General features: G+C 42.6%; 1 protein-coding gene across 1 annotated transcript in view; it reads right to left on the reverse strand.

Annotated features, from left to right (window-relative positions):
* AIG1 (androgen induced 1) overlaps positions 1-13,965 on the reverse strand; it is a 181,387-nt gene extending 167,422 nt beyond the window's left edge. The window contains exon 1 of the mRNA XM_018567583.1: positions 13,628-13,965. Coding sequence (XP_018423085.1) covers positions 13,628-13,768 — 141 coding nt within the window. The 5' untranslated portion in view covers positions 13,769-13,965. The remainder of the gene's footprint in view (positions 1-13,627) is intronic.
* Between the last annotated feature and the right edge of the window lie 2,154 nt (positions 13,966-16,119).

A 16,119-nucleotide genomic window follows, 5' to 3' on the forward strand; every position in this document is an offset into this window, starting at 1 on the left:
AACGACAAGCGCAGCCTCCCAGATAGCAAGGATAACTTGCCACAAACTTGTTCCAGGGTTAAATTGTAATTCTTGCTGCACATATTCCTGGCAAGTTGTAGACTTGCAGAACACTTGCAGCACAAGTTCTAGTTGACACTTTTTGAGTTTGTAGCAAATTTGCAAGAGTCCTGCAGGTCTTAGGCCCCATTCACACCTATGCGTATTGTAATATGCGCGTCTGTCGCGCGACCGTCACGCGGTTTTTTTACCACGATTCGCGGTAAAAAAGTCGCGCGACCGTCGCACGATTCCAAAGGCTACTTGGCAGTATACAAATGGAAAACGCCCTACAAAACGGACCAATACGCAGCAAAAAACGCTCCGGGACCTTTTCATGCGTGGGCCGTTTTGTAGTGCGTTCGGGACGGGCGGAAATACGGACAGGTGGGAACGATACCATTGACTACAATGCTATTTATTTTTTTGACCGTTTTGTAGAGCGTTCATCGAGCGTAGGACGCGCTACAAAACGGGCTGGTGTGAATGGGGCCTTAGCAAGAGCTCTGCAAGTGTACAGCACTTTTGCAAAGCCCGTTGATCTGGAGACTTGCAATGCAGACTTGCTGTAATTGTGCAACAAAATTGTGAAGCTTGGCAAGTCTGCAATAGTTTAGCAAGTCATTTTCAAACTTGCAGCTCAATTGCTTGCTATCTGGGCTCCCGTCTCCCACGCTGTCAGAAGCTGAAACTGAGCGTGCTGGTTACTACTTAAACCGGCGCACGTTGTGTGCAGCTTCTGAGAAGAAGCGTAGCGGGGAAGCTGGCTTGCTTATTTTGCCTAGCTCCCGCTACGCTAATAGCGTATCTTCTCAGAAGCTGCACACAGCGCGCACCGGTTTAAGTAGTAACCAGCACGCTGTGTTGCAGCTTCTGACAGTGTGGGAGACGGGAGGCTGCGCTTGTCGGTGGATCCAGGGATCAGGTGAGTATTAAAAGAAAAGATATATATGTTTTATTTTATGTTCCCAGTAGGGCAGCAACAACGAATCGACTAAGTCGATTATAATCAATGATTGAAAACTAGGGTTGCACAGATACAAGTACAAGTACGAGTACATGTACCGATACTTTTGAGCTCCAAAACTACACTAGAGAAAAATTCAAAAATTAGGAGGCAGCTGTTATTTGTAAGGAGCACACGGAGCTCCCGGGATTTGTACATCTCTGTTTTAATGTACGATTTTGTTTTTATAAATATAAATAAAGGGATGCACAGATGCGAGTACGAGTACTGGTACTTGCCGAGTACTTACAAGTACGAGTACTGATACATTTTTGTTTATTGTCATGTAAAACACAAAAGATAAAGCGCACTCCTGTGGGGTGGGCAGGCTTCAATCGTGTGGCTGTTGTGTGTAGGTGTGCAAATCTCCTCGTTACAGGGAGAGGACCCTGTCTATTAGAAACCACAAACAAAAGCAACAAATCAGGAGCGCAACTACCAAAGATTGTGTAAGTAAGTTAAGTCTGGCGAAGGGACCAGTGGATATCTGAAATATGGACAGTGTCAGGAGCCCTAATAGATCTGGGAGTGTGAGTGTCAATGACTATATCACAGCAAGCAAAAGGGACTTACGGTTAGAAGCTCCCCTGTTGTCTGTGAGACCGACTCCTTGGGTCGAAGGGGTGTCTCCGGTGGTATGAGAGGCTGGTCCAGGATGGATGTGCCTCCGTATGGCCGCCCACGTACTCGACTGGCCGGGCCAAGCAGCGTCGGTACGGAACGGGAAAAAAGGGAGAGGAGCTACATGCGGCTGCGGAGCGCCGTGTGTCAGTGATGGCAGTCGGGCTATGGTTACAGGGGTACAAAGGTTTTTTTCCCCCTCTTTCCCCCCCCCCTGTGTCCTCACCACATGGGTGCCTCCATAATATAGGCAGTTTAGCACAAAGAGGTAGCCCTCAGTATATGCATACAGTGCATTTTTAATTTGTAGTCAACACATCTTTTATAAAGAGAATCTTTTATGAGTTTTAGGTCTATACAGCTTTGTAGTGATGTCTCATTAAGAACATTTTTTAATAAATTTTTTAGTCCCATCCACTCAATTGTAGTCCACCCCCTTGTTCTGTTTTTAAACCATAATAAAATCCGTCTAGAAACACATTTTAAATACACAAAAACATTTTTAATAGAGAGGAGGTCCATAAGGCGTGGACAAATCATTCCTCCATGCCCCCTGTGACCTTGCGAGTTATACTGTACCAACAAACACAGATCATACCATCTTCACTCAAATGACAGCCCCAAACAAGATCGAAGGGCTATTAGAGGCCACAGATCTTTTTCGGTTAGAGCACTGGCAGGTCACATTCAAGGCGGACCTAGACTGCCAACTCATTCCTCCCACGGGAGTGACAGCCTATCACTGGGCTCAACGAAAGCACACTCCTCCCCTTTATCCAATTTAAAAGAAGATAGGTTTCACGTGTTCTCCAGTACTCTGAGGCTTGATAAAGAGGCAACCCCTCGAAACGCGTAGCCACTGGAGACACCCGAGACCTTTGTACCCCTGTAACCATAGCCCGACTGCCATCACTGACACACGGCGTTCCGCAGCCGCGTGTAGCTCCTCCCCATTTTTTCCAGTTCCGTACCGACGCTGCTCGGCCCGGCCAGTCGAGTACGTGGGCGGCCATACGGAGGCACATCCATCCTGAACCAGCCTCTCATACCACCGGAGACACCCCTTCGAACCAAGGAGTCGGTCTCACAGACAACAGGGGAGCTTCTAACCGTAAGTCCCTTTTGCTTGCTGTGATATTGTCATTGACACTCCACACTCCACACTCCCAGATCTATTAGGGCTCCTGACACTGTCCATATTTCAGATATCCACTGGTCCCTTCGCCAGACTTAACTTACTTACACAATCTTTGGTAGTTGCGCTCCTGATTTGTTGCTTTTGTTATTGTCATTTGACAGTTTTTCTAAAACAATATCGACTAATGATTTCTGGACAGTGGAGGAGCGCCAGAGCCAGGTCCCAGCTGCAACCGCTGCAACCCTGGTAGTTCTCATGAAAATGCCAAGCATCTGCACTGGTACTCAAAAAGTATCTGTGCATCCCTATAAACGTTGTCAACGTTTTCAATCATCGATTAATCGGCTTTCGATTTGTTGGCCCTGCTCACGGCTCCTCACACGCCACATCTCCTCCTCGCCTCACGCTCGCCGCTGCCAGACCCGCCCGCATCCACGCTCCACACGCCGCACCTGCTCCCCGCCTCACGCTCACCACCCACATCCACGATCGGAACAGGGATGCGGGGAGAAGAAGAAGTAAGGAGGAGCAGGCGTGGGGGGATGACAGCTGCCGAAAGACAGGCCCGATCTCAAAAGCAAGTTGTTGGAAGAGTGCTCAGGTAAGCCTGCACTTCCCCATTCAACATGGTGTTCTATACTGTATTGCTGGGATAGTGGGATTTGTATTCCTCTATAGCTGATGGTACATTGTGCTGTACTTTATATTATACAGAGCAATGTACCATCAGCTATAGAGGACTACAAATCCCAGCAAAAGTACATTATAGAGTGCAATGCAGAATACCATCAGCTATAGAGTAAACAACAAATCCCAGCAAAACATTATAGCTGGTGGTATTCTGCATTGCGCTGAGTAATATATTATTGCTGGGTTTTGTTGTACTCCTCTATAGCTGGTGGTATTCTGCATTGGGCTGTGTAGAGGACTACAAATCAAAGCAATAATGCATTATACAATGCATTGCGGAATTCCACCAGCTATAGAGGAGCACAACAAATCCCAGCAATAATAAATTATACAGTGGTGCAATGCAGAATACCACCAGCTATAATGTTTTGCTGGGATTTGTTGTTTACTCTATAGCTGATGGTATTCTGCATTGCACTCTATAATGTACTTTTGCTGGGATTTGTAGTCCTCTATAGCCGGTGACATTCTGCATTGATTGCTGTACAATTTTACACTTTCCATTTCACTATATTGCCCACCACACTTTTTTTTTTTTTACTTCCACCGCTCCAAGCTTGCTCCTGTGATGGACTGCAATCTAAATACAAACTAGTAGTCCATCACTGGAGCCATTTTCTAAACCCCGATTAACCAATTAATCAAACTTAATAATCGGCTACCTAATTGATTTTGAAAATAATCGTTAGCTGCAGCTCTAGTTCCCAGGGACATTTCCGGGGACGGTCTCCTCAATCCAGGGACTTTCCCCGGAAATCAGGGATGAATGGTCACCCTACACCAGGGAGCCCTCACTATCCACCAGGGAGCCACCACTGGCCACAGTGGAGCCCCCACTATCCACCCGGTATCTACCACAGAGCCCCCACTAGTTATCAGGGAGCCCCCACTGGCCACCACAGATCCCGCACTGACCAACAGAGAGCCCGCACTGGCCACCTGAGAGCCTAATTAGGGAGCCGTCTCTGCTGCACCCACATGCACCTGTGAAACTCTCTGGACCCCTGGTGAGAGCCTGCACAGCCCACCTGAGAGCTCACACTGGCCACCTGAGAGCCCGCACAACCTCCTGAGAGCCCTGCACAACCCTCCTGAGACCCTGGAGACATCAAGTGGTAAACCCGAAGCAACATAGAGTATGTAGCTTCATATTATTCTGCATTGCTGTAATATGTATTGCTGGGATTTGTAGTCCTCTATAGCAGATGCCATTCTGCAAGTAACAGTACAAATATGTTATTGAGGAATGTTTTTTTTCTACATACTCTTGGCACAAATTTTATAAAATATAATTCTCTTGACGGTGTACTTTGCAAAGTAATGTGAATATTCTATAAAATATCTGTGTGCCACCTGAGGATCCCTGTGTTACTTCAGGGAATCCTGTTTTTCTTGCCCCGTTTAGGCATTATTGTGTTTTGGTTTTTGTGCTGTATTTTATTATTAAGTTATTGAATTCTCATCTCATCCTGCCTCAGGAAACTGTAGCAGTGTTCATAGACAAGTGTTTCCTGTTTAGATCAGTATCCTTCATTATCCTATTCATTTACTAAGCAAAATATTTGCATGTGAAACAGGAAAAAATGTTTACCTTGGTTGTGCAGGTGTCTTTCAACCTATTTTTCACCTATGTCTAATGAGGAATTATATTTTGTAAAGTAGTCTGTGGCATCAAGAATTATCTAATAACGTAATTGATAATTTTGCTACAAAGCAATATTTAGGATCTGTTAGGGCCCGTTCATATCAATGACTTGCATTACTTGAACGGTTCCATGAAATTAACGCACAATTCTGTGCAATGCACCTACAGTGCGTTACAGTGCAGCAGGCGCAGCAGGTGCACCCCAAACACACTTCCTGGCCGCAATGCGCTCTCGCAACTGCACCATAATGTGCAGTACCGCAATACCATGCGTTGCAGTTGAAAAAAAGCAGTGCATGTGCTACTTAACTGCAATGCATGGTTTTGCGGTACCATGTTGACAAGCACATACATGTGGCACTGTAACACACGTTAGGTGAGGTGCAGGGTACCATGCATTAATCGCACTGCACCGTGCAATTAACACAATGGGGCCGGGAGGTACATTTGGGTTGCTATTTAAATGAATGGCAACGCAATGCACATGTGGCACTGTAACACACGTGAGGTGCAGGGTACCATGCATTAATCGCACTGCACCGTGCAATTAACACATAGAATTGGTGTGAACAGCCCTTAAGTATTAAACTACCTAGATTATTTTGTATGTCTACATTTGTTCCATGAAGCAGGGGTACATCTTGTCAATAGCCAAAGGTGTTTAGGGTGTATATTTTCTGCAGTTTCTTACTCGCAAAAATGGTGGCTCGATTAGGTCCTGGCCCATTCATATGCAACCAGACTGCAATCTGACTGGGGACCATTTCATACCCCCCCCTGATAGCCCACTATAAATATTAGGTATTCATGTCGCAGAGACACAGCAGAATAAGAATCACAGTCCTTTGCATAACTGACTAAATCCATCCCCTGATCATGTCAGTGATATCAACAGAAAGCCAACATGGCCTGCAAAATCTTTCAGACACAAGATGCATGATAAATGTTCACAGATTACATTTTCCTGAGCACCTTCAACATACTTATTTTAAATACTATTTGCATTTTAAAAGGAAAAATAGATAGATATTATTTGGAGTTTCATTTCTGTCTGTCTTATGTCTGCCAAATGGTGAAAAAATTATAATCATTTATCTCATTAACTTCTAAGCAGTTGATAAAGAGTCAGATGTTGGCTTCAGCTTCCTTGAATGTTCTTCATACAACACTTTTAACACATTTGTATCAGACATACAAGAGTAGTCTGATTTCAAGCTTCATTCTATATGTCTTCATTGTACAGTGTATATACTGTATCTTCACCATAAAAAGACACCTAAAGGCTTACTAATTTAACTCAAGTTTATATATGTGAAGAATATTTCACATTATTTTGGAAAGATTTTTACTTTAGATTAGTTCTTCGTACACCTATACATTACAAATGCGCAGACAGACGTCACCTACAAAAGAAATTACAAATATGTATCATAATTAGGGCAAAATGCCCATCATCAGTAGTAATGGAGGTGACCAATAAAAACAACTTGAAATGTTGATTCCATATAATTAAGTTACAAAGTTTCACAAACTGAAAAAAATGTGAGTATAACATATCATCAGAGATCTTTTGCTCTAAAAAAATAATAATAGGGCTATCAGGGGAGCTTTATTATAGGTTTCACATGCTAATAAGCCCGTATTCATAAACAGATCACCTCAACACTGACCATTATTCAGAATGATGACCTCTGAGCAACCTTGTTTGTATACAATGCAATTGTCATTTACCTATGTAAGAAATGGTAATGATAAAGGACTGTGGTATAAAATTGGTTACTAGAATAGACATTTATATTGTAGCTTTCAAATAATTTAAACAGTGAGAAAAGAACTGGTCTCCATTTTAACCATTTTGGTTACATTGTTGCCTGATGAAGGGATCCTGTGCGGTCCCGAAACGTTGCTATTTTGTACATGACAATTGATGATTGGTCCGATTAAATGGACATCAAAGATATTTACTGAGTGCTGGTGATTTCTGCTTTCTTCCATTTAAGGCCTGACTGTAACATAAAGGAGATTCCCCTTATACACACACACACAAGCTTCTTTTCTATAACTGACATGTTGCCCCACTAATAACATATGCTCCATGCAAAACTGAAAATGAAGCATTGAGATTCCACTAGTTTCTGATCAACACTTTGTAAGCTCTCACATACAATAAGGGCCTATTCACACCTCTCCAGTGGATTGTGTTCTGAGAACATGCACGTTACATGCTCAAGTATGTTGCAGTGCCATTCATTGTTAATTGCACTCCAATGCATTAACCCAATGCACCTTTGATACACATGCATTGCAGCACACGAAAACACACAATAACATGCTATTGGGTGTAGTGGTGCACAGTGTTGGAAAAATTCTGTATATCCAATGTTTTTGTCCTAGCTGGTATGTTGGCAGCCTATTCATTTAAACAAACTGCCTTAAAGGAGAACTATGGGGTCAGTGTTTTTCCCCATAGTTCTCCTTAGGGTAACGGGAGGACACAAACTAGCGTCCTCCCATTACCCTAAGCTCAGTATACCGCGAGCTACAGCTCGCGGTATACTGAGACACGGCAGCCGGAGCGGATCCCGACGTAGATGACGGGATCCGCCCAGCTGCGTGAGTGAAAGCCGGCTCTGCCTGTCTAGAGGTAGAGCCAGCTGTACCCGCCCCCTCCCCCATCCGTTCCGCCAGTCAGCGCTAGCAGATCGTGGAAATCACTCATCTCATAGTTCTCCTTTAACACTACACATGTTAATGCACATATGTAAGGCATTGGAACAGACAGGAGGGAATAGGCTCTAAAAACTGCATTCAGATATAGTAGTACCAAAAAGGTACCATTATGTGTAAATGTAAACTATGAGTAATCTGTAATGCCAGCCTACGGGTCTGTGTCAATGGGCTTTGGGCTTGTGTCAATGGCATCAGTTTGACTCCAGTTTGAGAAGCTTTCTATGATCATCCAGAGTCCATTGACAGGTGCATTTAAGATGCAGTGAATGAAGGCCGGTTAGCACGGGGTGCCAACAAATTGTGATCCAACAATGCAATAGCTATAATTATGACTGTATTAGAAGCACTGTGTCATGTGCATGATCCTACATAATGTGAATTACAAACATAAAACTGATTTTAAATGTGATTGCTTCTTAAGCCAAAAAAACTAAACATTTTCATGTGTTATGATTAAATTACAAGGTATGCATTACCAACCACCTACTGTAGCATCCTACCTATATGAGTAGCACTACTTCTGTCATCTGTCCTATAACACCAGAGATCCTGGCAGATGCCGGTTTTCCTGATTTTTGTGGATGCCAAGCTTGCATTGAGGAGAAGAATGTCACTCAATTACCTGATGCATTGATGCAAGTACCACTTATATAATACCCTGCAACCTCGTTTAAAGTGACTGATGCAAAGATAGACTGAGGCATAAAGAGTAGAGGAATATAAAGTAATGCAGCAGTGAGGTTACAGGGCTGGAGCACATCAGGAATCATGGGAGATTACCATTCTATGCCCTGCCTGCTATGACATTTGCCAGGTTGGGTCCCTGATGCATTCACATCTATGGTCAGCAGTAGACCAAGTCACCTAAGGCCCTAACAAAGGAATCAGGCTCCAAGACAATAAACCCATTTTACATCCAGGATCACAAACAAAGTGGAAAATCTCCCTAACTGTTTTCTAAGAAATTGTGTTTTTCCATATTTGACGATGTAGAAAAGTTCTTGGAAATACCTTAAATTGCCATATTTTACTAGCTTCCTTCTTCACCCACACAGATAAACTGTTAGTTCGCAAGCAGATGGACAAATATTCTATTACTTTATTTACATCCTGAGAGTTTTCAAATTGAAAGTGTGGGTAGCTAAGTTTAGTTGTTAATTACACTATAAAATGTTTGCATTGTAAACCTTTACATTGTATAAGGGTAAATGTACATAGCCTGACATAGTATTACTGGATATAACATTGGACTATCCTGCCATTAACGCGTAATGCTTTGCTGAAATAATGGACATAAGTGTAATGTTCAAGCTGTTGGTCCATCATTATGAAGAAAGAAGGCAGGAAAGGGTACTGAAAAGAACATCGGGGATAGGCACTTATTAAAATCAGTGCAAGTTTCTCTGCAAAGATCAGCACTTTCCCTCAAAGCAGGTCTAAAGCCTCACTGGATGGCATTTATTTTTTAATAAAGCGCTCCATATCAAACAAATGCTTTTTTTTTTTTTTTTACAAAATACTGTTTTCAATCCTTTTTTGCATCAGGGTGGGCTTCCCGATGGTTGCAATGGAGAAGCATGTCTTGTAAAAAGCTATTCTTTGGTCACTTATACTGTAGTCTCTACTAGAAAGCAGGACAACAATTGTGAGACAAGCATAGATCATTGTCAATTATAACATGAAGAACCTAAACAAGGACCTTCCATGGCAGGATCAACAGATATTATTTTAATGAAAGCTGTAGGTTTTAAAATATTGAAAAATACATTGCTTTTGAAATTACATTAAAATGTTGTACCCAACACCTCCTCATGGTTGTCCCTACAATTCAGCTGGTGAGTCATTAATATCTGATTTATTTAGAGGTCCTAGAGTATCCCCATGTTCTGAAAATATTTCTAATTCCTGGCTCCACAGAGTCGGAGTTACCAGAGTGGAAGGTGAAGAGGGGTAGAGTGAGAGAGAGAACACTGCCAGCTCTTGCTCTAGGTACCTTAAAGTGTATATCCATGCTTCCAGTCAAAGTGGGAGAACGTCTATGTGAATGGGAACACATACCAAACATATAGTGTGGGGTTCTTAAATTTGACTGCAGAGGGGGAAATACACATTAAGAGCTTTTTATTATTATTATTATTATTATTCAGGATTTATATAGCACCAACAGTTTGCACGGCGCTTTACAGTATAAGGAAGACATTACAATCACAATACAATTCAAGACAAGATGGTAAGGAGGGTCCTGCCCGTGAGAGCTTACAATCTAAAATCACGCTGTGTTGGGACCAGATCTTGATCAGATCTGCAAACCTGGTATAGTGCGTTTTGTATGTGCTTTAGATGTGTTTTTTATGTGTTCCATTGCGTTTTTTTTAGCTTAAAATTGCCTTTCAGGTGCAGTGCATTCTAGTGTATTTGCATGTGTTTTTGATGTATTTACATGCGTTTTGGTGCGTTTCAGACCAGAAAACATTGTGCATGCAGCATTTCTTCCCCTGCTCCGGAATGGACTGCACTGATGTGAACAGAGCTCAGAAATACTGTAGAAATACATTGGGATGCATTTCAGGTGCGGAAAAAAAGGGTTCTGGTCTGGATCTGGTCCAGACATGGTGTGAACAAGCCCTGAGGTTTGCACTTGCAAATCTCCATGCCTCCCATTCTAAACTCAACATTGTATTATTCCTAGAAATATCAATCCCTCCTACCACTGATTCAGAGTTACCCCTGTATATCCCTGAATACATTCTTGCTACCTCACCTAAGATTTTCTAGCACTGCTCAGTCACATACTCTTTCCAACAGTACTGGTACTTTAACCTACTACTAAAGAGTAGAACCAGGTGGTGGGGGGGGTTCATTTAGTAAGGCACTGCAGAGCAATAATTATTCACAAAACTACATCTTGGTAGAGGTAACCAAAATTGAGAGTTGTTGCTTTGCCGTTACTACAGTAAAAATCAGTATTTTTTTGCAAATATTTACCATTTTAGTGAAATGCATTGCAGTCAATTGAGAATGTGAAATTAGAGTGGATTTTGGTGATTTTATAGGTGCAGTGGGCTTTAAATGAGGACTACAATTCCTTTCGTCTTTCATGGACATATTCATGTGCCAAAAAATGGCCTCTTCGTTAGCTGAGAGAAAGATGCTAGATATTGTAACAAACATGGTGTAATGTAACAAATAATGTGTTGTATGTGTATTGTCACAATTGACTGTTTCTTGCCAATGTATTCTCACAATTACTTTCTTTTTGCTTGTGTATTGTCACAATTGCCAATTTCTTGTCTGTGCATTACAACAATTGCCAGTGATGTGTTGCCTGTAACAACATTGCATGTGCTTCACCGGTATTGTAACAATTGCCTGCTTGTTGCCCGCATAGTCTCACCTACGCCTGTTGTTTCCTGTGTGTTGTAATGTTACCCAGGCATGGTCAAAATTGCCTGTTTATTGGCTTCTTTCTTGTATATAGTCCCTATTCCCAAAGGTTGCTAGGACACTGGTGTTCAGCTCCACAGCATCTTCGGCTGCTAAGATGCAGGCAGTATCATGTTATGGTGCAGGCAGCCATCTGCGCTATAACAACCAATGGCGCTGTGCGGCCTAGCACTTGAACATAAACAGGGCTGAACATGCATTGAGGATGGAGTATCCAGTATATACACTCCAGCCCCATTGCCACCTACCACTGCACCTCAGAGCTTGCAAAGCAACATGGAAATATTTTCATTCTTTTTTTTTAAAGTGATTTTTCTTGTAACCAAGCTGCATGATGAAATTAAATAAATATTGCTGAAATCACTGCTTTTCTCCTTCTTAGTTTTTCTAAATTCTTTAAAATAAAATCTGGTTGCCAGTACCATCATCTGCACACCTCTACTGCTCATTGCACTGCTTTTTAAATATTCCCTTGGTCATAAGGCACAAAGTTTAACTATGTTCACAAAGTACACCACACCAATGCTATACCACATACGGTAAACTCCCCATTATCTGGTAGTTTCTGGTTGCTGAGGGTTACTATTAAAAATGGGTTTAACTAGTTCTATACCCAATACTATACCATACCATAACAGTATATTGTTCTCTAAACCATTAGCAATACATTGCAGTACTGGGAGTGATCACTAGGTGGCACTTATTCACAGGATAACACAGCACTTTCATAAATGATCGATCAGACACCCATTTCCAGGATAACCCAGCACTTTCCAGAGATCATTCAGACACTCGTTCCCAGGATAATCCAGCACTTTTTGGCCTGTTCCTGTACATTTCCATGCTCCAGAGCCCGCTCTCCCTCTCCTAGTAGGTGGCAGAACAGTAAGTACACAGGGAATTATTTTTTGCCAGTTAGATGGGAGTTCCGGTTAGCTGAATACCGGATAACAGAGACTTTACTGTACATTGTAAACATGATCATTCTTAAAGATAGCACTAATCAGTCACATGAGATATACTTAGGGGTACTGTCCACCACCAGTCCCTTTAAGTCCAACATGTCCACTTTGACACCACAGTAGCAGTGCTTAGGAAACATTTTTTGGCGTAAAATCAAGAAATATGAACGGTTTTGCATAGATCAAAGTGCTTTATTAAAATTATTTCATATTGTCAGATCTGTATTTAAAGTGACACTAAACGCAGGAGTTAAATCTTAAAAATGCATTCAAGCACTTTAAATGTTCACAAACACTGTACTTTATTTGTGCTATATCCTGTAATCCTCAAATCATCTCTGAATTCATGCTGACACTGTCCTTCCTTCTGGAGGGTGGCTACTTTTGTTCCCCATGGTCCCTGTGTGTGTTGTAAAGTAGTCACCGCTCCAAGCTCACTCCTGTGATGGACTACAAACTTGATACAAATTAGTAAACTAAATGAGAGATTGTAGTCCATCACGGGAGTGAGCTTGGAGCTGTGTCTACTTTACAACACACACAGGGACCATGGGGAACAAAAGTAGACACCCTCCAGAAGGAAGGACAGTGTCGGCACTAATTCAGAAATGATTTGAGGATCTACAGCTGAGTGATACACAAATAAGATACATTTTTGTTAATAGAGTAGTTGAATGCACTTTTAAGATTTAACTCCTAGTGTCACTTTAATAATTTGCTAACATTATTAATAATCTAGATCAGTGGTTTTCATTTTTGTATTTTTTTTTTTATTTGGGAAGTGTGCCTTGTATTAGAATTCTTTTAAAGCTAAAACAATGTGTTAGCTAAAAATGATATATGTTAATATAGAACAAAAGTAGTAGTAAATGTACTTTGGAAACTGAACTAGGTGACTGAGAACTGGTGGTAATTAGTCTGTGGACTTCCGGTATCTCAAAAACTGATATCTGAGAATCACTGCCCCTAAATTTCTGCTTTTAAAGCATTTACAATCATTATAACAGTCATAATGTTTTGCAACAAACACGTAATTTACTAAATTTTCAGTAGTGTCTGTTAATGCCTTCACTGTGACATAAATACATGCACCTGATACTCTGCCATCCGTCTATTATTTACTATATAATGGGAATCTTTACAAACCTTTTATACATTTACAACATTCTAAAAAATAGAAGGCAGAATAATGGAACACAACGTGTAATGCTTTCAACATCTAAGTATTATGAAAGCATTGTTGTATGCCCTAAGCATTTCAATACATGAATAAAGCAAATGCATTCTATAATGGCATTGCATGTCTTTGTAACAAGCATGTGCTGGACCAGCTACAAAATATCCTGACTCACCAGGTCAATGAAGGTGAGAAATTTCCAGCTGCCCCCATAGGTCTGGTGTGCAGGCATCTCTATGGCCTTGTAGTGGCATAGCACGGACAGGTAGGAGAGCAGGATGGCAGCCCGCAACACCTGGCAGGGGATGAGCGCCATGGCGGCTCGGTACACCGGAGGTCAGCGCCACAGAAAGGGCCGTACACCCCTCCCCTCCTCCCCCTCGGTTTCTGTATTGTGTATGTCACTTCTTATTTTACTACCTCCCTCATTTGGAGTCTGGGGAATGAAATAGATGGGAGGGGGAGCGGAGACACATGGCTAGCACTAAGCATCACACGCTCCAGCCCAGAGGAGAGAGCGAGATACAGGGAGGGAGCAGTTGCTATGGAGATCGTGCTGATGTTATGTGGAAGACAGCATCCTCGGAATACCTTTAGATGTGCATGCTGCTTGCTCTTTCCCACTGGCCACTGTGTGATGCAGACTACTGCTGTCTGCACTGACACTGTTTCATTGTTTCTGCAAAATTTCCGGTGCAGTCAATTCTCACAGCCACCAATCAAGGTAGCCCTACTTTGCCTGCTTTAACCACTTGCTGACCGCAGTGTTTACACCCCCTTCTTGTCCAGGCCATTTTTCAGTATTCAGCACTGCGTTACTTTGACTGACATTTATTCAGTGATGCAACGCTGTACTGAAATTCATTTTATAGCATTTTTTGGAGACAGATAGAGGTTTCTTTTGGTGGTATTTAATCACCACTGGGGTTTTTATTTTTTACTATATAATGAAAAAAGTACCGAAAATTAGAAAAAAAAAACGTTTTCCCTTTATTATGTTATGAAACATTTATTATTAACCAATTTTTTGGTAAAATATAAAAGATGGGGTCATGTTGGGTAAACAGACATCAAACACGTGAAGCCCTAAAATTGCACGCGCCCGCGAAATCGCAAAAAGCTACCATACCCAAAATTGGCCATAGGCGATGCTTTAAAAGATTTTACCAGTCATCAGTTTAGTGTTATCAGTGATTGATGACCCTAAAATTATTGCTCTCACTGCGACGTTCGCGGTGATATGTAACAAGTGCTGCGTAATTGGAGCAACCGTCGTTTTTGTGAGTCGGCGCACCTAACGCATCTATGTGGGGGTGGGGGACTTTAAAAAACATTTGTGGGGGGGGGGTTTGTCTGTGTGTAAATTTTATTTATTTTGTGACCAATTTTTTTTTTTACACTCAACTTTATTGTTATCACATAGGGGGATCCCCCTATCCCTATGTGATATCAAATTACAGTGACAGGTCCCCTTTATGGAGACATCAGGGGTCTCTAAGACCCCTAATGTCACCTAGGGACCCCCAGAGAAGCTGATGAAGCACAGATCTGCTTCATCAGCTTCTCTCCGGTTTCTGTACCGGAGAGTGACATAGGAATGCGGAAGTGATGTAGTAAACATCCCTTCCTGCATTCAGAGGCCAGGGAGGAGAGTGGAGTGATATCGTGTACTGATCTCCCTCCATTCTCTGTGCACGGAGCCACATCACCCATCCAGGGTCGGACGCCCAGGATCGTGGGGGCGGCGACGGCAGGGACAGCGACCACGAGGAGAGGTAAGAAGAGGAGGGGGCGCACAGAGACATGCAGCATTCAAGCGATTGGGCGTCTTTACAGACGCAGGACCGCTTGTATGTAAAAGGCCATCGCTGGCTGTTTAAAATTATGGCAGTTTCCCGCTCATGTGCGCGGGCACGAAGAACGTCTAAAGACACCCACCTGCATCCCGGAGGTGGTTAAACCCATTAGGATCAATTCACAAAGCTACCACACCAGGGTAAGGATAAGGATCTTCCTTTAAAGGAGAACTATGAGGTGAGTGCTTTTCACTCACCTCATAGTTCTAGCCAACCTGTGACAATGAGACTGTCACAGGTCGGCTCAGTAGATCGAGAAGTGAGCGAACACATACCAGCGTTCGCTCACCTCTCAATCCTGCCACAGCTCTCTGCCGTGACAGGGGAGGGGCTGGATTCCCCCCTCCCAGCTCTGATCCGCCAGCGCTGACTGGTGGATCGGATGGGGGAGGGGGCGGGTACAGCTGGCTCTGCCTCTAGAAATGCAGAGCCAGCTGTCGCTCACGCAGCTGGGCGGATCCAGACATAATTGTCAGGATCCGCTTCAGCTGCGGCGTCTCAGTATACCGCAAGCAGTAGCTTGCGGTGTACTGTGGCATCTCAGTATACCACGAGCTGTAGCTCGCAGTATACTGAGCTTAGGGTGACGGGAGGAAGCTAGTTTGTGTCCTCCCGTTACCCTAAGGAGAACTATGGTGAAAAGCCTTGACCCCATAGTTCTCCTTTAATAAATAAATAAAATAAATAAATAATAAATACATTTAATAAATGCCTAAAAATGTGGATGCATCCGATATTACAATCAAAGAAATAACAAAAAAAATTCTGAATGTCATTCGGAATGAACTTGTGTTGTTTAATGTTAATATAT

Source organism: Nanorana parkeri, unplaced genomic scaffold (assembly GCF_000935625.1).
Source record: "Nanorana parkeri isolate BGI_ZX_2015 unplaced genomic scaffold, ASM93562v1 scaffold1068, whole genome shotgun sequence".
Classification (NCBI taxonomy): Eukaryota; Metazoa; Chordata; class Amphibia; order Anura; family Dicroglossidae; genus Nanorana; species Nanorana parkeri.